At 46.2% G+C, this 19,939-nt stretch overlaps 1 protein-coding gene across 1 annotated transcript in view; it reads right to left on the bottom strand.

Moving 5' to 3' along the window:
- HAO2 (hydroxyacid oxidase 2) overlaps positions 1-19,939 on the bottom strand; it is a 222,316-nt gene that overhangs the window by 10,910 nt on the left and 191,467 nt on the right. Inside the window, exons 4-5 of the mRNA XM_060086833.1 lie at positions 3,730-3,868; positions 1,613-1,764 (exon numbers count right to left, since the gene is read on the bottom strand). Coding sequence (XP_059942816.1) covers positions 1,613-1,764; positions 3,730-3,868 — 291 coding nt within the window. The remainder of the gene's footprint in view (positions 1-1,612; positions 1,765-3,729; positions 3,869-19,939) is intronic.

Raw genomic sequence — 19,939 nt, 5'->3', positions numbered from 1 at the left:
CCCTGTGAGTGAAGATAAAGCTCGACTTCATTCTGCTTCCCTGTCAGGCAGGCAGGCATTGCACGTGTTTGATCAGATTGTCTGGGTCCTCCTCTGTATAACCTGTCTTACAAACTCTGTGTTGCATATTAAAATATTTCAGGCTAGAGATGACCTTGAGTCCCCAGAATGATTTGAAGATGTTGTGGCTTTCAGATAGGAAATGGGCTTCTTGTGAACTCATCAATGAAGCAGAAGGGAATTAAAGAAGGCAAAGGATGAGAAAACGTAATTCCCATGGAGAAGGATGAGCTTTGCAGCAGAAAAAGCATGCTATCTGGAGTTAGAAGAATGCGAGTTCTACCACTTCTTAGCTGTGTGGCCTTGAGTCTCATTTTCTTTTTCTGTAAAAGGGCGGGGTGGGGGGATAATAATACCTCTCTTATAGGGTTGTTGCAAGATTAAATAAGATACTAGCTATGGAAGCATTTTTTTAAAATTATGAAGTGAGGTACTATACAAATACTAGGGATAATGAGGATGACGACCACGGTGACAATGGTGTGCTGATCGCATCTTTCTCATTTCCCACTTTAATCATTTTCAGGGGATTCCCCAACAGGTTAATGTCACTACCATCCTACAACCCATGGGAAGAGAATTTGACTTAATCACAATGAATATTTTCAATTCCTAATGTCAACAAGAGGTACCCAATTCTCCTGCTCCACCCCCAAAACAACACAGCACACTCAACCGTGAAGATTTTGTAAAGCAGTCATATTCATACAGGGTATTCATATTTCAACTTAGCCAAATTTGGTTCCTAACCAGATGGATGTCACTTTCAGCTCTAGAATCCATGGATTCATTGCTTCCTACATCACAGAGTCAAAGGGAAAGACCCCAGGGAAGCCTTGGGCAACTTGAGAAAAAACAGATTTGGCTTAGGGTGAAGATTACAAATGAGTCACAGGAATATTTTTACCCCCTGCCCTTCCTTTCTTCTCTCCTCTCCTCTCCTCTCCTCTCCTTATTTTTTAGTGGTGGCAGATGAGGGAAGAGAACTCAGGGGTACTAGAAAGGAAACAAAACCCAATGAAAAACTTTTGTCAAATAAGATGATCAAGTCAACTGAGGAGAAGGGAAATGGACCATTTGGAGCACCTGCCAGGGCCTTGTGTTAGGGCTTAATGTCATGACTTTCTCCTCATCCTAAACTCAGAGGCACACCATTCAGTCCCAGCCCTGGCTCACAAGGGTTCAAAGAGAGCCCTATCCTTGGGGCAACACTGAGCAGCCCTTTCCCCTCAGATGCTGTGTCAGAGGGACCAGTCAGTGCCCCTCTTCCTTGGGATGGCTTGGTGGGATTTTCACCTCCTATTCACCTGTAGCTCCCTCCCACCCTAACCATTCTTTATAATGGAAAATTGGTATTTTCTCAATCTTAGGTGAAATGTTATGAAAATGTAACTTTAAGCATTCCTTTTCCTACCCTTAATTCCAACCAGATTGCTGTCCCTAAGCCCCTTCTCTAGAGAAATTCTGGAGCTGTTTGCCCCTGCTCTGAAGGACACCTCTACACACTTTAAGGTCCTTGGAAAGGGAACCTCAAGGTGGGCTGGGTTCACACCTCTGGCTGTGCTCATTTCTCCATCAGGCCAGGCAAGGCAGTGGAAACCCGTGGGTGCGATGCAAATGGGGGTGCTGATCTCCTCCCCTTGGATTGTGGTCCGCGTGTCCACCTTTGACACATCTTTCAGGTACCGGGGACGGAGGCGGATTCTGTGCTGGACAACAAAGAGATTTTCTATCGGTGGGATGACTCACCAGCACGGAGGTGCTGCTTAGTGCTGGGACCTCCAGATTCCTGACACAGATCTAGACCACACTGGGTCCCTAGAAACCACTGGCGGAGTCAGTTGGCTGGCAGCTGATTAGGCAGCATAGACAAGCGAGAGGCTCTGCTCCTCCGGAAGCCTCTCCCAACCCCCTATTCCACATTAACCCCGCCTTCTCTGAACTCCCGGTACACATATGGTCCACGCTGTTCCCTGCCTTGCTCCATCAGAGGACTGTCTCTTGGAGCTGTGCCTCCCTGACCAGACTGTTGGCACTCGGATGCTTTGATTGATCCATCTTAACAAGGACTAGAAAGGGAAGGAATAAGCAGGACGGAGTTCCAGTCTCTTCTCTCTTAGGTTGGAAACAAATCTCTATAAAGCAAGAAAAGGTGATTGAAAGAGAACAAATCCCAGAGAATGACCACGACTTTTTTTTTTTTTTTTTTTTTTGCTAGAGGCTAATTCATTTGAAGACGTGACTTAAACACTACTTTAGAAGGTAGGGAAATTAACAAATAATAATTATATGAAATGAACTTTTAAGTCGAACAGATACTTAGCTTCAGGGTCCATAAGTGCTTATTTTCCACAACATATTATTATTCCTATACATAAACTGAGGAAGATTTTTCTGGAAATGCTGATTGTGCAAATTTGGGTAACAGCCTCGGTTATTTCATCTGTGAAATGGGAATAATAATCCAACTTTCCTAATAGTCTTGTGAAGACACAATGAGATAAAGCAATTGAAGTGCCTAGTATAGTGTTAAACAAGTATGAAAATACAGAAGATGGTGTTCACCATGCATCCCATTTTCCAGTTTTCTCCTGATCTCTGTATCACAGAGGTCAGCAAACATTTTCTGTAAAGGGCCAGATGGTAAATGTTTTAAGCTTTGTGCCATGCGGTCTTTGTCACAATTACTCAGCTCTGCTGTTGTAATGCCAAAGCAGCCATGGACAATATATAGATGACTGAGCATGGCTGTGTTCTAATAAAACTTACTTGTGGACACTGAAATTCTAGTTTCATATAATTTGACATATTGCAATTCTTCTTCTTCTTTTGATTTTTGTCAAGCAGTTAAAAATGAAAAAAAAAAGCCCATCCTTAGTTTGTGCACCATCCAAAAACAGGCAGTGGGCCCAACCTGGCCTGTGGGCTGCTCTTTACTGACCCCTGTTCTACCCGCTGCTGTGCCGCCCAACTCTTCTCCCTTGAATCAATCTTCTTTCACCCCCAAGACTCCTTGGGTCTCCATATTTCCTCCAGCCTTGAGCCCTCTCTCCTGTTCTGCCTCCAAGCCGGAAGTTCAGGAGCTCAGGAGATTTAGGTTTACCCAGCCAGCTTCTCCTCCCTGCCCAGGTGGCTGGAGACCTTGGGACTCTTGTCCTATCTTGTCAAGTGGCAAAGTCGCTGTGATCAGCACTCAGGAGACTCACTTATGGTAGTTCTGCAGAGGCACTGAGATAGATTGTCTCTCCATCCATGCTCTCACCAGGCACCTGTCTCCCGCCAAGAAAATCCCCCCAAATCCCAAACAACAACAGAAACCCATTATAATAATAATAATTATTATTTTTTTGTGGTACGCGGGCCTCTCACTGTTGTGGCCTCTCCCGTTGCGGAGCACAGGCTCCGGACGCACAGGCTCAGCGGCCATGGCTCACGGGCCCAGCCGCTCTGTGGCATGTGGGATCTTCCCAGACCGGGGCACGAACCCGTGTCCCCTGCATCGGCAGGTGGGCTCTCAACCACTGCTCCACCAGGGAAGCCCCAGAAACCCATTATTATGTCTTGAGTACTCTATCTTCTTTGCAGGCAGAAACCAGGACTGCTACCTTCCAAAGAGCTCTCAACCAGTGCACCTTAGCTTAGCAGTAGAAAGGATACAGAAGACCAGACTTTTTAAATGCTGCGATGTTGTCATCCCGCGTGAGGCAGTCATCAGCTCCTCCTTCAATAAAATCCCAAGTTGACTTAGACAGGTGCTCCCGTGCATGGGCCTCAAAGTCTGTCAAACACACCAAGGGCATTTCTGGACCTTTAAAGGAAAAGCCAAAACTGACCAAACAAAACCCAGTAAGAATACTTCCGATATAGAGCAGAGGGTGGTGGCAGAGTAGACTACAGCATGAAGCTGTTTGGATTCAACATGAACCCTCTGTAATCTTTATCTCAAAGGAGGTGCTGCCAAACATGCTGATTCCAAGCCCCAAAGCAGGTAGTCATGCTGCACCCCTCCACTGTCCCAAGCCCCTCTCCCAATCCTGGTTATTGGGTCTTCTAAATATCCCTCAGGTCTGTCCCCTCATCTCTAGGTCCACTGCCTCAGATCTAGATGAGGCCCCACCACCTCGTATAAGATTATTACAAAAATTTCTTTTCTTTGTCTCTTAGCCTTCAGATTCACTCTCCATCTTGTTTCCCTCCAGCTGCCCGGGATCTTTCTAAAATGCAAGTCTGATCATGGCTCATGTCTTTCAAGTGCCCATGGCATGGCATTCACAGCCTTCCAGGACGTGGTTTCTGCTCACCATCTTCATTTCTTTGTGGCTTTTCCTTGTCTTTTGAGTCACTATGAGCACTTCCTGAGCATACCGGAGATTTATTTCATATTTTTGTGCTCTTTTGGAAGGATATCCATCAGGGTGAGAAAACTGGGTCTGAACAGATAATAATGCCTGGAAGTTCTCAGGAATCTCCGGATGCCTGAATACGGGGCTGTAGCTGAGTATCAGGGATGAGGCTGACTTTTACGACTCCCTGGTTGGGTCATTGTACATGGCTAATTTTGAGACCAAGAAAACAACATATGCTCCCTCCATTCATTCCCATCCCAGTCTGAATCCCGTAAACCTGGAGCTCCTGCTACCACCGCCCCTGAAAGAGGGAAGAGGGCAGTGTTGTGGGGTAAATCCTTCCAGCAGGGGCAAGGGCAGAGGGAACAGTAGCTACAGAGATGCTGAAGGCACTGGTAACAGTCAGTCTCAGCTTGTAGAGCTTCTGTGTAAGAGGATTCCTCTAGGAAGTGTGGGGAAATCTGCAGTTCACAGTGCTGCACCTTCCCAGCAGTTGGCAATGGGGTAAGAATTAGCCAAAGGCTATGAGTAGAAACTGAGTGATTTCCAGGTTATTGTCTGAGGAATAGGGATAAGCCCCAGGGACTAGACTAGGGCTTCAAACACGAATGGGGCAGCTCCTCTAATGAACGAGGGGGCCAAGGAGGCAAGATGAAATGTGGGGTGCTGGGAATCTTGGTAGGGGTATGGCTGTGCCAGAATCTAGTCAAGTCATACAGGAAAGTAGTCCCAAGCAGAAAGAAGTTATATGACAGACGAGAAACAGCCCCCGGGATGCACCATGGATTCTGAGAGGAGGCCGGGAGGTGGACTTTGGAGCACAGCCACAGAGCTTTTTATAGGCAGCACACCTTGTCTGTGGGTGGGCAGGGAGCAGTTGAGGTGCTGAGTTGAGTTTGACAAAGTACAGCAACAATGTCTAACTTATCTCATTCCTATCTGACCCTTCAAAGGCTCAGTAACTTTAATCGAACGAATTAATTATTGTAATTATCCAACTGTATTGCAATCAGTTATTTAAACCTCTGTGTGCATAAAAGAGTTAATATAGCAGGCCTGAGAATGCTAGTCTTCAAAAGGCCTGCATACAAGGTTGGCCCTTGGCTGGAGTCTGGGAACTTGGATTTCAGGAGGGTTCCCACCATCTTCTGATAAGAATGTCTCTCTGTGTCTAAACTCTTTAGACAAACAATGTGCCCTATGCTGAACATCTGCTTTCCCTCTGAGAGTCTAGAATTTTGGTATGGGTTAGGCAGAGCATGTCCATATGACCAACCCCCAACAAAAAACCTTGGGCACCAAGTCTCTGAAACGAGCTTCCCTGGTAGACAACATTTCACACGTGTTGTCACAACTCATTGCTGGAGGAATTAAGTGCATCCTGTGTAGTTCTACTGGGAGAGGACTCTTGGGAGCTTATACTTGGTTTCCTCTAGATTTTGCCCCCTGAGCATTTTCCTTTTGCTGATTTTGCTTTGCATTCTTTCACTGTAATAAATCATAGCCTCAACTATCTGCTGTGTCCTGTAGGTCTTCCTCGTGAATCACTGAACCTGAGACCCGCCTCGCCCCAGCACTTTGTATCTCCAGGCAGTAGGACAGTGTGTGACACTGAGTTGCTGTTCATAAATATTCATTACTTGAATTTAACATTCCCCTGTGTGTCATCTCTCTGCCTTGTACGATGAGAATTCTCCATCAAGTTTCAACTCCCGATGTCTCAACAAATCCCCATATCCTAAACATTACACACTCACAGAAATATTCTTCTGCAGATTTCTAGCATAAAAACTCAACAATGTTTATTTCTAATCCAAGGGAAATGAGCAGCTTCACTCAGAATTACTTGCCTGGAATAGTGTGTATTATATCATCTGAAAGCTGCTTGGAATTAAATAAATAACCCAGCATCTTTATATATACCAAACACAGTTTTATCAATTTCTATCTACTATTTCCTCTTCCACCTACTATTTCCTTTTCGCTTCCCTGTGAAGAAGACAGAGAAGGTATTAGTCTTTCCATTTTGCATTTGAAGAGAACGGGGCCTAGGAAGCAAAATAACTTGTGAAAGATCAGGCAGTAAATTATTACAGAGGAAGGCTCAGAATCATATCTTCTGGTAGCTTCTAAAGGTAAACATTCTCCATTTTCAATTTCATGGTGCAGACTAAAGTAGTTGGTTCACCTAAATTACTTGTTATATTGAATTTAAAAGAATTTTGTAGGGACTTCCCTGGTGGTCCAGTGGTTAGGACTCTGTGCTTTCGATGCAGAGGCCTTGGGTTCAATCCCTGGTCAGGTAACTAAGATCCCACATGCCACGTGGTGAGGCCAAAAAAAAAAAAAAAAAAGTTAGCATTAAAAAGAAAGAAAGGGATTTCCCTGGTGGTCCAGTGATTAGGACTCCACGCTTCCACTTCAAGGGGCACAGGTTCTATCCCTGGTCGGGGAACTAAGACCCCACATGTGGCGTGGCCAAAGGGGAAAAAAAAAGAATTTTGTAGGGTGAAAATACAATTATGTTGCATTTTTCCTTTTCATAAAGAAAGATGCAACATAATTGTTGCATGAATGTTTGTATTAATATCTATTAATATTTCATAGCATATTTAAAGTCTAGCAGAGTCCTGAGCCCATTATTTTTACTAGCGGTCCAATACAAGGCTTATAACTGAAGAGAGGACAACTGTGTAGTTCAAAGTTTTTCCTATTTGGGAGTGAAACTAAGCACTATATGTTTTTATGTATTTCAGTTTGATCCATACAGGCTTTAAAGCCACCAGAAATTAAAGGGAGGATGCAAGTTGTCTAATGTGTGTGTTTTTTGTATTCCCATTTTATTTGATCTCCATTCCAGTATTTTTTCTTCTTTTATCTTCTACTCCAACTGTGAAAGAGGAAGGTGGAGAAAAGGATGAAAATCTCTTGCTCACTGACCAGGAACTTAGCTCATTTAATCTGTTTAGCCTTTTTGTCTAGGGTAAAAAATGATGAGGTGCAACTTGTATACCAGTGATAAGGAAGCTAAAATCTAAAAGCAAGGGCACTCGGTGGTACCTGTTGCTAACGACCTGAAGTTCAAATTGTTTTCCTGGAGTGAGGGAAGGGGGAGGGATATAGACTGGCGTGGTTGGAACTTCAAGGAAGATTTTGCTTTCTTCAATATTACTGTTTGATCAAACGCAGTTAGTCTAGATAACAACCTGTCTTCCTTTGAAGTTTCATATGGCGCATATGATTCATGTTGATGTCACTTTAGGAACACTTCCACTTGTATGAAAAACACCTAGGCCTTCTGTAAGAAATCTCAGGGGGGACATCATGGGGCAGGTCATTGAGATTCAAGGGGGAATCTCAGGAGCAGGTGGTTGGTCTACTTTAAGACCCTTTGTCCGGGTCCCCTGGGAACTTATGTCAAGTTTCCCAATGGAGCGGTAGAGATAATGTCAAGGCTACACTTTGGAGGCCTTGTTTGAGAGATTACCCTGTTCAAGGTTGTCTGAAAGTGCTTTAATCTCTTTGTGGGTGACAGTCTCAAGGAGAGAGGCTGCAAAGCCTGGAGCCATCGCCATAGCAACGGTGGCATTGGCACAGGAGAAGCTACTGCAGGAGGAGGCCCTGGTAGTGGAAGGCATGGGGGCAGGGCAAGGAGGGGGTCTGGGGCTACTGGAGCCACAGGCAGTGCTGGGACCAGGAAGACAGGAAGCTACAACACCCGTGACTGAGGCAGATGAGCCCCCAGGGAGTCCCCAAGCAAGGTCAAAGTAAAGGGCTTGGATTCCCAGGAACATCAGGTCAGATATCAGAGTAAAGATGAGACCGGAATGTCCCTAACACTGGAGTGGCCTGAGGAACCAAGGATGACATTTGTATAGGAATGAGGGGATGGAGGGCCCAGTGTCGGTCTGACAGACGCGAGTAGTCAAATGCCGCAAGAACGGACCCAGGGTCCTATCAGCCCAGGATCAGTTCTGGCCTTTTCCCTGAGCCCTCCCACACTGAACTGAGGACTTGGGGCCCCTTCCAGGACATGATGGCCATGTTTTCAATTTATTCTGTTTTGTGAACTAATAATCTGTCCTCTCCAGCCACTGCCTCACCACCCACTCTCATTAGCCCGTTTTCCTTCCCAGGCATTAAAACTCCCCTGGTGACCTGTAGGCACGTTCTACTACGAAGAGTAGTACGTGTGGGTTCTTCAGAACCAATTCTGCAGTAGCTATGGGGAACGTCTTTGTTTTACTCTAGGAGCTCTGTTTAAGGAGTTTTTTTTTTTTTTTTTTTTTTTTTTTTTTTTTTTTTTTTTTTTTTTTTTGCTGTACGCGGGCCTCTCACTGCTGTGGCCTCTCCCGTTGCAGAGCACAGGCTCCGGACACACAGGCTCCGCGGCCATGGCTCGCGGGCCCAGCCGCTCCGCGGCATGTGGGATCCTCCGGGATCGGGGCACGAACCCGTGTCCCCTGCATCGGCAGGCGGACTCTCAACCACTGCGCCACCAGGGAGGCCCTAAGGAGTTTTTAAACTCCTTAAATGTGAGGGAGGCACGTTTATATCAATGCTCATGCTGGAGCTGTCGTGACCTAAGTAGGTCATTAGTGACCCACTGTGCCACCTCCACAAGCCGTAATGACTGCCAATCCTGCCTGGCGAGGATGAGAAGACAGAACAGTTGTGCTTGATGGAGCTGAGAGCGACTTTAGAGAGATGGATAGACGTGCACAAGTTCACACTAAAGCAGAATTTAAAAAACGAACCCGGGTTTCCTGTCTCCACGTTCAGTGTCTTTCTGACATAGTATGTGACTCTCAGAATTTCTCTGACTAGTCTGGCAAAATAACCTGGAATTGGATTCTCATCATTTGGGAATTAGTTTCTCAGCATAGACCTAAGGTTTCTAGAGACTTACCTACACTGGATTCCAGCACTCTAACGCCTCCTCTATTCTTTCTGACCCTGCTTGGTTAGCCAATATGGGCGAAAAGGGCTGAAGCTGGAGGAACAGAATAAGCTCTTGCTTGTGTAGTCAGTGGACCAGTGCTTGTGAGGGTCTGAGAGGCAGCCTGCTTCAGGCGAGGTTACTGACACTTAGGTCTATGAGCAGAGGCAAGTGATCTCCTCTCTCAGGACCTCAGCTCCTCATTGGAAAAACTAAAAGTTTTATATATTTTGGAATAATCTCTACCAGATTTGAAGCCACCAGAAATGAAAGGTTGGGCTGTTGTCCATCAGGCCCTCATATTCTGTGTTTCCCCTGCCCATAAAAACGCAAAGACCAGGCTTCCCTGGTGGCGCAGTGGTTGAGAGTCAGCCTGCCGATGCAGGGGACACGGGTTCATGCCCTGGTCTGGGAAGATCCCACATGCCGTGGAGCGGCTGGGCCCATGAGCCATGGCCGCTGAGCCTGCACATCCGAGGCCTGTGCTCCGCAACGGGAGAGGCCACAACAGTGAGAGGCCCGCGTACCACAAAAAAAAAAAAAAAAAAAACCCAAAAACAAAACAAAAAAGCAAAGACCTCTCTTTATTTATTTATTTATTTATTTTTGCGGTATGTGGGCCTCTCACTGTTGTGGCCTCTCCCATTGCGGAGCACAGGCTCCAGACACGCAGGCTCAGCGGCCATGGCTCACGGGCCCAACTGCTCCGCGGCATGTGGGATCTTCCCAGACCGGGGTGTGAACCCATGTCCCCTGCATCGGCAGGCTGACTCTCAACCACTGCGCCACCAGGGAAGACCTTTCTTTAGATGGATCACGTTAGCATTCTCGTTCAGCACTTTGTGGCAATAAAGTACAGAACGGGGAACTAGCCCATCATTTGGGCTGGTTTCCAACACCAAATAGCTGGGAGCTCACAGCCTTTCTTCCTTCTTCCTCACCGACCTCGAGGCTCCCTTTTTAACCAGGTGTTCTGGCCCTGTGTCACCACCTGATGGCTTCAGTGAAGCTTCTCTGACCTGTCAGGGCGCCATTTCCTTTTTGGAGGAGGGTTCTCACCCAACCTGGGTTCCCTGCTGGCCGAGCAGGTAATCCCTCATCCTACATATGTATGCCTCTTCCTCTTTCGCTGATTTCTCCAAACTACTGGTTGATTTTTTCAGGAAATCTTTCTCACTCTTCTTCCCTTTCCCTAGTCTCTCCTGTCTCCTTCCCTTCTCCATTTGCAAACCCAAAATAACCCCCTCACGGTGGATGATATTAGTGCTGTAGAGTCCCTTGGATTAAGAACAAAAAGGTAAACAAGATTTGAAGTCACATTAGATTTGGGTAAAGAATCTCCAAAGCCTTTGAAAATATCCTCAGAGGCACCTTGAGATTCCATTTACTTCCGTTGCCACTGAACTCTTTCTTCCTCTAATTAAGCCTCTTTTTCCTCATCATCAGCATTTATGAACACAAAAGAAACTATTTATTACACAATTTTCTTAGTTTTCAGTTTTAGCCTAAGACTAACAATACATGACTTTACACTCATTTTCATTGCAAATATGCCAACTTTCTGCTACTTGGCAAATCAAGCAGGTATTTTCAGTCACCTAGGACTCCAACCACTATTTTATTAGCCTTCTTTCTATGGGAAAATATGGGCTGAGTTCCAAACAAATGGCTTCCAAGATTTGGAGTTTTGGAGTTTTGGAGCACAGCCGCGTTGTCAATGGCGTGCTTTCCATGGGGTGTTGGCGATTGTTTAGGGCCTACTTGGAGACACTGACCCAAGGGCTCATAGGGTGTTTGGAAAGATTGGGGATTTTCTTCTTCTATTGAGCAGTGGAATAATTTGATTACACAAAGACCCTTGGAGACAGCGTGATGGCTCCTTAATAATAAAAATGACAATTAAATTGCAACCATTTATGGAATGCTTCATGATGTGTCATGCACTGTGTAAATTGTTTCATGTGCATTAATGTGTAATCCCCAAACACAAATATTATTATCCCCATTTCAGATGAAAAGCCTGACGTTCAGAGAGATTAAAATACTTTGCCCAACATCACACATCTAGTCAGACGTGCTGACTACCATAGCTTGGCTCTTAAGCATCATGAAAAGAAGCAAATAGGGCTTCCCTGGTGGCGCAGTGGTTGAGAGTCCACCTGCCAATGCAGGGGACACGGTTTCGTGCCCCAGTCCAGGAAGATCCCACATGCCACAGAGCAGCTGGGCCCGTGAGCCATGGCCGCTGAGCCTGCGCATCCAAAGCCTGTGCTCCACAATGGGAGAGGCCACAACAGTGAGAGGCCTGCGTACCGCAAAAAAAAAAAAAAAAAAAAAAGAAGCAAGTATATGTAGCCAAGTGTGGTTTGCAGGGTGAGAGCTGGCATTGAAAACACCCTGGGCAGATGCAGCTTCGCTTCCTTCCCTTGACAAAATCATAACTTGATCAGAAAGTAAGAAAACTTCGTCATTTAGCTGGTCATAAAAAATACCCTGGCAAGTTTAAATGAATCTTAATGGTCTCCAAAGCACTCTTCCGTATTTTATTCCATTTGATGCTTATAATAACCCAGTGAGATAAAGGGCGATCACAGAGTAGAGGTACAAGAGTCCCATTTTATAGATGAAAAAATTAAAACTCAGAGAGTTCAAGTGAATTATCTATAGTCACATGATGAGAATGGCAGGGCCTGACCAGGAATCCCTCTGACTTGCTCTGGATATTCTTTACTTGGCCAGTACGGGTTGTTCGTGGTTCGCTAGGATACATTCAGGTCTCTGTTCTGTAGGGTCAGAAGAGCTGCATAAAGTGAGCTTGGTCAGTTCCCACAAAATCTAGGCAACTGGGAAGGGTGTCCTGTGTGGAGATCATTGCCCTGCAACTTCATTTGCTCAGAAAGGGCAGAGTGTCAGAAACTACACAAAGGGTCAGAACAAGCTCTGAACTCTACTCTTTTCACTTCGAACTTGAGGTCTCATAGGCGTAGCTATGTGTAGGAGTGGCAGCCACGGGGCAGCAGGAGAGGGATGAGAAGGCGGAGCAGTGGGGATGGACCACACCAGGTCAGAGATGGAGCAGATGTCTCTCTGCCTTCCTCTAGCATCTCTCACCACGGTGTCTATCCAGATTGCATTTCTGAAGGCCGCTGCGCTCAGCTGCTAACGTTACTCCATGAAACGTTAGTAGCTGAGGTAGTCCATTCAGTCAGGATGACAGAGTCTCATAAGCCTTGTAACTTGGCAAACATGGGCTCAAACTCAGCTCTGTTCCTTGCTCACCATGAACAAGCTATTTGTGGAAGAAGACAATTAATGCCTATCCCATAGGGCCTTCATGAGGACTAAACACTATAACCCGTGTAACGTTTCTAGAGCAGTGCCTTATATAGACTAGACCATCCATAAATGGTAGAACCATTTGCATTATTTCTCTTGTTGATGGCATTCTCCTGGGAGGCTCTGAAGGTTGACAGTGGCTTCCAGATTTGAGTAATTCCGTGATGGTATAATTTAAACCCTGCATTGGATTTATTCATTAGTTCATCTCACAAGGCTTACTGAGTACATGCTCTCAGCCAGGAAGGCAGAGGCAGTCACTGCTCAGCACGTGCTCCCTGACGTTTCCTGGTTGCTTACAGGTAGGCAGGGTTTATATGACTAGTTCTGGTCAATGGGCTATGAGTGGAAGTGACATGTGTTCATTCTGGGCCAAGAATTTAAGTGCTGGTATGTGACCTTCTATCCTTCTTTTCTTCTGTTACAACATTCCGGAGGCCATATCCACCAGAGGCATAGCTGTAGGATAAAGACAGCCTGGATCCCTGAATCACCCTTGGAAAGGCGTAGCCTTGGTTATCAGCTGACTTTGCATGAGCAACAAATAAATATTTGCCTGTTAAACCACTAAGAATTCAGAGTTTATTCTCTACTACAGCATAGCCAAACCTAACCTCACTAATATATCTAGGCGTCATGCTAAACACTAGAAATTTTTAAAAACTTAGATATCAACATCTGCTTTCAAGAAGCTTACAGTCGAAGAAGGCAGATTTCAGTAGCTGATTCTCTGTTAGTTGATATGATATAGAGTATAGCAGAATTCCTTTTCTAGGGAGAGTTACCCAGGAATTTGGAAATATTCCCATTGTTTCTCAAATGGTATCCCATAAATGATGTTCTGCTCCATCTATTCTAGACAAGCTTCAATTCCCATCTATCTGTAAAATTAGAATACGGCTGTCTATCTCACAGAGATCTTGTGAAAATCAACGGCTCTTGTAAAATGCAGAATAGCCTAATGATTAAGAGTAAATACTTGGGGAGTTTTGTTTCCTGTTATGAGGTAGAAAATCACAAAAAGCAATTTCTCCCTTGATCCTGTTTCCAGACTCTCTATTACAATCCATTGATCCGTCTGTCTTTCTTTCTACCAATACCACCCTGACTTGATCACTGTTTGGGGAAAGTTCTTCCCAGATTGATCTATAGATTCAAATTGACTCAATCACAGTCTCGGGAAGCTCTACATTGGAGGGAATTGGTACCTCGTTCCAAGCAAGCTTATTCCCCAAAGAAACTACACCAGCCCGATTGTCTGAGAAACATTAACTTCTCTGCCTTTTAGAAGCAGTTCCAGTGTCACTGTTTTCCTCTGCCCATGGCCAGGAAGCAGTGATCAAGTTACAAAGCATATCGCGAGGGCAGGAACTGTGCCTTTTAGATTTTCCAGAACTCTTGCAAGTGGACATCTTTTGAGCTATTTTCCTTCCTAAGGACACCAATAAGTACTCCCCCAGGTGGTTCTGAGACTTAACTTCTCTAGACATAGTCTCCTCTAGCTGTAGTGTCTTTGAAGCAAAGCCTCCCTTTGCCAGGTCCCTCAGTGTCCTACTACCTGCCTCCACGTTACCCTTTTCTGCCACGACTCTCCCTTACAGACACAGTGAGCACCTCCGATGCCTCCTGAAATCTCTGGCCTTTCTTCTCGCCCCACCTGCCAGCTCATCTCCCTCCCCAGTTCCAAGCACACAGAAGACACGCAGCAGCAAACCTGGTATTAGCCTCTTCCAGTACTTGGGGAAAGCGGTGTCCAGGGGCCGCCACGCCACTCCTGGCTCACGGCTGGCTGTGGCGGGAATAGCAGTTCCCTACCCATAGCCCCCTGAGGACAGAGAAGTTTCAAGGCTACAAGTTAATCTTTAACGGGAACAACATCACTGGCTTGGAAGCCAGTGAGCAAGTGGGCCAGAGCAAGGTTAACCATGAAACGAACTTGGCGAGCTTTGCCAAGTTACCTCACATTTAAGGGACGTTCATTGCCAAATTCAACCTCAAGATAAAAGACTCACTTTTTTTCTCCCAAACCATATATTTTCCCAATTCTTCCAAGATGGTTAGAGGAAGGGAGTGGGTGATTTCAGGTGGAGAATTACGAAAGCCCCGTGTTGTAAAGGAAAGGCTTGTCTGGGGAGGTGGCAAGGGGATGGGTGAAGAGCGGTCACAGCCTGGGAGCCGGGAGCAAGGAGCAGTGGGGACCCAGCCAGAATGGACTGAAGGCCGCGCTGTGTGGAGCCCTCCAGGCCTGACCAGAGAGGAATATGAGAGGCAGGGAGAACCACTAATATTTTTGAGTGGAAAAATGACTCAGTAATCAGGCAGAAGCCAACACAAGAGTACATGTGAAAAAAAAAAGAATTCCCCAAGGGCAGTCCTGTGGGGTTCACTGAAGGTCACTAATTAATGTCCAATTCGTCTGGGTCCTTCCCTCTGTGCTTCTGTGCTAGCCTTGCCACTTCCTCACACCGCAATAACAAACGGCTATTAAGTGCTGACAATAGGCCTGACACGTTGCATGCATTATTTCACTCGATCTTCACAGCAACCGTATGGGTAGATATTATTTTCCCCATTTTTCAGAAGAGAAAATGAAAATTAACTTGCCCAAGACGTCATAAGTAATGAGCAGAGTTGGGTTTTTTTTTTTTTTTCGTTCCTGGTAATGGCAACTTGCTCTTTCATTGGCTTAGTGTCCTGAGGTGCCCAAGGAGGAAAGGGACACAAGACTTTATCCAAAGCTCAGATCCCTCTGTGAGCACATCTAACATACTCCACGAGAGCAAGATGACCTTACTTTTTTTTTTTTTTTTTTTTGCGGGACGCGGGCCTCTCACTGTTGTGGCCTCTCCCGTTGTGGAGCACAGGCTCCGGAGGCTCAGGCTCAGCGGCCATGGCTCACGGGACCAGCCGCTCCGCGGCATGTGGGATCTTCCCAGACTGGGGCACGAACCCGTGTCCCCTGCATCAGCAGGCGGACTCTCAACCACTGCGCCACCAGGGAAGCCCTGACCTTACTTTTTAAAGGAGCCACGGCTCAGCAACGCCCAGCCCACGGGACGGGTACTGCCTTTTCAACCCATTAGCTTTCCACTGGTCCTCAGTGAAGACAAGCATAGACAGAACCCTCCCTCCTCCACTGTGAAAGCCCAGACTATTGAGCTCAATTCAACTCTTGGGCGTGGCTATTGGTTTTTCTCTTGGTATAGACAAATAATTGCTCACTAGCGTGTCCCAGCGCCTGACATGATTGATAGAGGATGGCTTTTAAAGTACAAGTTCACATCAACAAAGCCAGGCTTGGATCACCCTCCAAGGACTTTGCCCCACAGGGAACTTCTTTCAGGACCTCAGGAGGAAGAAACCTGTAATTATTTACATGAAGAAGATGGGAGGAGCACTTTTTGGAATGTCATCTCACAGGCTTTCCTGAGTTAGGAGTAATCTCCGGGCGCAGAGTTGGGATTTGAATCTAGCTTGTAGCCACCGTTCAGTGGCATGTGAAAACTCTAGGTTATTTCAAGGATCATGGCAGTGGGATTTGTCCGTCTTTTAGAATCTGTAGTTGGAGTGAAAAATTACTTTTCCTGCTGATTTGTCTGTCATACCTTCCCTGCTCAAGGCTCATTCTGCGTTTGCTTGGAGGGTAATTGCTACCTGTTGTCTTACCACTAGATGGCAGTATTACCCCAGAAATGTCTTGCAAAGTGGCCAGACTCTGGGATCTGGAAATTCCTTTTCCACAGTGGTTTTCAGGCCCACACAATCAGCCTCCAGGCCATGCCCACAGTCAGCTTTCACATCACCTGGCCTTCTCACTGTCCTCTGATCCAGACTTTCCATTGCCATTTTCCAATCCTGGACAGCGTCCCTTCCTTCCAGGAGGCATTACAGTGTTACGGTCAGGAACACAGACGCTGCAGCTTCGTGCCTGAGCGCCAATCTGCAGCCGCTTACTAACATCCACATGAGAAGTACATGAGTTAATATTTATAAGGTTCTGGTAGTAGGTAGAACAGTGGAGGTTCTCCTATAGCTCTCATAGCTAGATTCATAGTTTGAATCAAGTTCCAACTAGGTTCTCAAGTTTGAATCTAATATGAAGTCCTGGGGACCATTTGAGCTAAGCTAAGGAACTCACTGGGCTAAGGAACATTTTCTCTTCTTTAATATCAGCCTTCACTGCTGTAGCCTAAGTGAGTTAATCCCCATGGGGGTACAGAGGAGCAAAAGCAGCGCTATTTGAGGAGCTTTTGTAACATCCCTCGAATTCCAGAGAATGTGTTCATGATGGGCCCAACCTCGGTCTGACACTGGGTTCGACAGGGCAGTGCCAGTGGGTTTGGAGCACATTTCAAGATGAAGTTGTAAAGAGATGTTGGGGGTTTTTTTTTGTTGTTTTTTTTAGGTGGCCACAGGGTACCTATTGAACAATATGCCTGCTTAACTGGGGTGAAGAGAAATGACGGGTCATTCATGAGCAGTCATGGCCCAGTTTCTTAGAGAGCAAATGTAGTTCTGCGAGCAGAAAGGCACCCCCTGCAATTCACCATGATAGGAGGCATCCAGGCCCTCCTGGTTCCTGCTGTGCCATTCAGCCATCTGTCATGCTTGAGCTGATTCCAGAAGTCAGACAAACCTGGGACTTTGAGGTCTGGGCTCAAGCCCACCAGGGTGCCTGACCCTTTGGAGCTGCAGTCAGGTTAATATTAACCTTGAATTGTTGATGCCTGAAGCCAACCAGTCGTGGGTGAGGCTAAGGCAAACTGAGGGGCAGTTTGCATCTTTCTGCAGCGTCGGAGCCTCTTACAGGCTATGAGCCCAGCGGTGTGGCTGCCCCCCTCGGTGGGAGCCCTTGTGCAGTGCGTCACAGGGAGGGACGGGGACAAGACCCGAAGAAGGGCTTGCTGGAGAGTGTAGTTATAGGCCAATGACTTTTGTCGTGGGGCTGTACTGTTTGTCCTTGTTTTATAGGGTCTGAAGTAAGAAGGAAAATTCTCTCTCCAGCTGCTGAGTTTGCTACATAGATCAGGTCTGATTGGAAGCAGACGGAGCTTCTGGGTATGGAGGTGAGCTAGGTAGCAAGAGCTGGGATTATAAACCTTACCAAGATCATGGAGAAAATCGGGAACTGGGTACAGACAAGAGTTCAGGATCCCAGAATCTGCTGGGTGTCTGGGGTCACCGGCATGGCTGTCCACATGGGAGATGATGTGGGATCCAACATCAACAGCCCATTGATATGAGAGCCACTGGCATCTTGGGGACAATTTGTATTCTTCGGAAGGTTTATATTGATCCAGGATCAAACATAGCTTATATATGAGTTAGGTGACAAGGGAGGGACGGTTGGCACAGGAGAGAAATCAGTAATGTCCTCCCTAAAGACACCTCATTCGTGACATGGCCTTGCTCAGACACCAGGGTATGTGACAGCTGCCCTGTGATAAGGTGTGAAAAGGGCCTCTCACTGTACTCAGTAGCAGTAAGTGCTCGATAAATGGTAGTCAGTATTATCCTCAACAATAAACAATAACATTTAGAGAACATTTACTATAGGCCAAACAGTGTTCTAAGGGCTTTGCATATATTAACTCATGAGGTAGGGATCATCTTTATCCCCGTTTTACAGATAAGGAAACTGAGGCACACAGAGGAAAAGCAACTTGTCCAAGATCACACAGATGGCCACCAGCAGAGCCAGGATTCAAAGGCAGGCAATCTGGCCCCAGAGTCTACACTGTTAACTATTATACTATGAATTCATACTTCAAAGAGCAGCTTATAGGAGACCAGAGGAGGAAGAGATTGGGGTGACCAAGGAAGTGGGGGACCTGAATATACAGCTGTTTCAGCTGGTCCTTCAGCATAAATTCAACTCTATTTTCTGCCCTCAAACCCAGTCCTTGGGTCTGAAATTCAGCCCACAGGTCCTGCTCCTACATGGACGGGGGTAGGATATTCAGCTGAGGCCCCAGACTTGCTGAACCCAGAGCCAGTGGGCCAGCTAATGAGGGACTCCTAGGGAGTGTCTGTGCCTTCACAGCTCACTGGCTGACTTTTGCCCCTGCTTGCACCAAAACATGATGTTTTCATGCCTCTGCCTGTACTTGCTGTTCCTTCTTCCTGGAATATTCTTATCACTCCTGACTTGTCCTTATGATTCAGTTGCTGTGTCTTCCCAACCATGAAGTCTTCCCCAGTGCTGTCAGGCAGAGCTGGCAGTGAGTGTGTGTGTATGTGTGAGAAACACGTCACACTGTATTCCTGTTGGGCCATTATGGTGGTGGCTTTTGCAGGACTTTCAGTTCCCTGAGGCCAGGAACCATGTTGTATCCATTCTTGAAACCCACTGCCCAGCAGAGCCTGGTGCCTAGTAGGCACATGACTAGTATTTGTTGTAGAATTAGAGAACAGATGTTGATAGTAAAACCTGCAACCTCAGACAGAGAAGCAGGCAGAGAATGCAGTCAGCATCATCCCTTCTCATCTCTACCCAGTGTCTCCTTCCTCTCTCCTTTCCATCATCTGTCTTACTGGAAGAGCACAGCCAATTTAATGCAAAGGTCAGGACAACTTTGGTTCCTGCACTGTTGATTGACGTTCACATTTCTGAACCTGCAATGACCTCAGTAGATCTAGGGCCAAACTCCACGTGAACACCCTGGGTTATGTTGGGACAACTGGCTTCACGAGGTGGTAGCTTTATTAGGTCCTAAGATTCTGATCAGCCCTCCAGCCCCTTGCCCACAGACAGTACCGCTGACTCCCGTTAGAGCCCAACGTTTTGGTTGCTGAATGAGCTGCACCAGGTCCAAATGGACTAACTAGCCTGCTATGTCACTATGGGTAAGAGGAGTCCCTAGAGCCTCTGAAGGCAGCAGCCTGAATCTGCCCTTCTCTTTCCCCCTTCGTACACTGAATTTGTAGGTTCTCCTTCCCTGAAAGTCTTCTGCATGTGCTCAGGGCTCATTCCTTGAGCAAGGCATATTCAGGACAGGTGTATTCAGGTTCCATGAATGGGCTGCCTGGCTGTTCTTATATTTTGCTGGGAGATGGAAGCAATCACTTGCTGTGCTTCAAAAATATCTGATCTTTGAATGGATAAAGATGATGTGGTACATATATACAATGGAATATTACTCAGCCATAAAAAGAATGAAATAATGCCATTTGCAGCAACATGGATGGACCTTGAGATTATCATACTAAGTGAAGCCAGACAGACAAAGACAAATATCATGATATCCCTTATATGTAA

Source organism: Mesoplodon densirostris, chromosome 2 (genome assembly GCF_025265405.1).
Source record: "Mesoplodon densirostris isolate mMesDen1 chromosome 2, mMesDen1 primary haplotype, whole genome shotgun sequence".
In the NCBI taxonomy this organism is placed as follows: Eukaryota; Metazoa; Chordata; class Mammalia; order Artiodactyla; family Ziphiidae; genus Mesoplodon; species Mesoplodon densirostris.
Note: the sequence above shows the minus strand (reverse complement) of the source record. Positions and strands in the feature narration are given on the sequence as shown.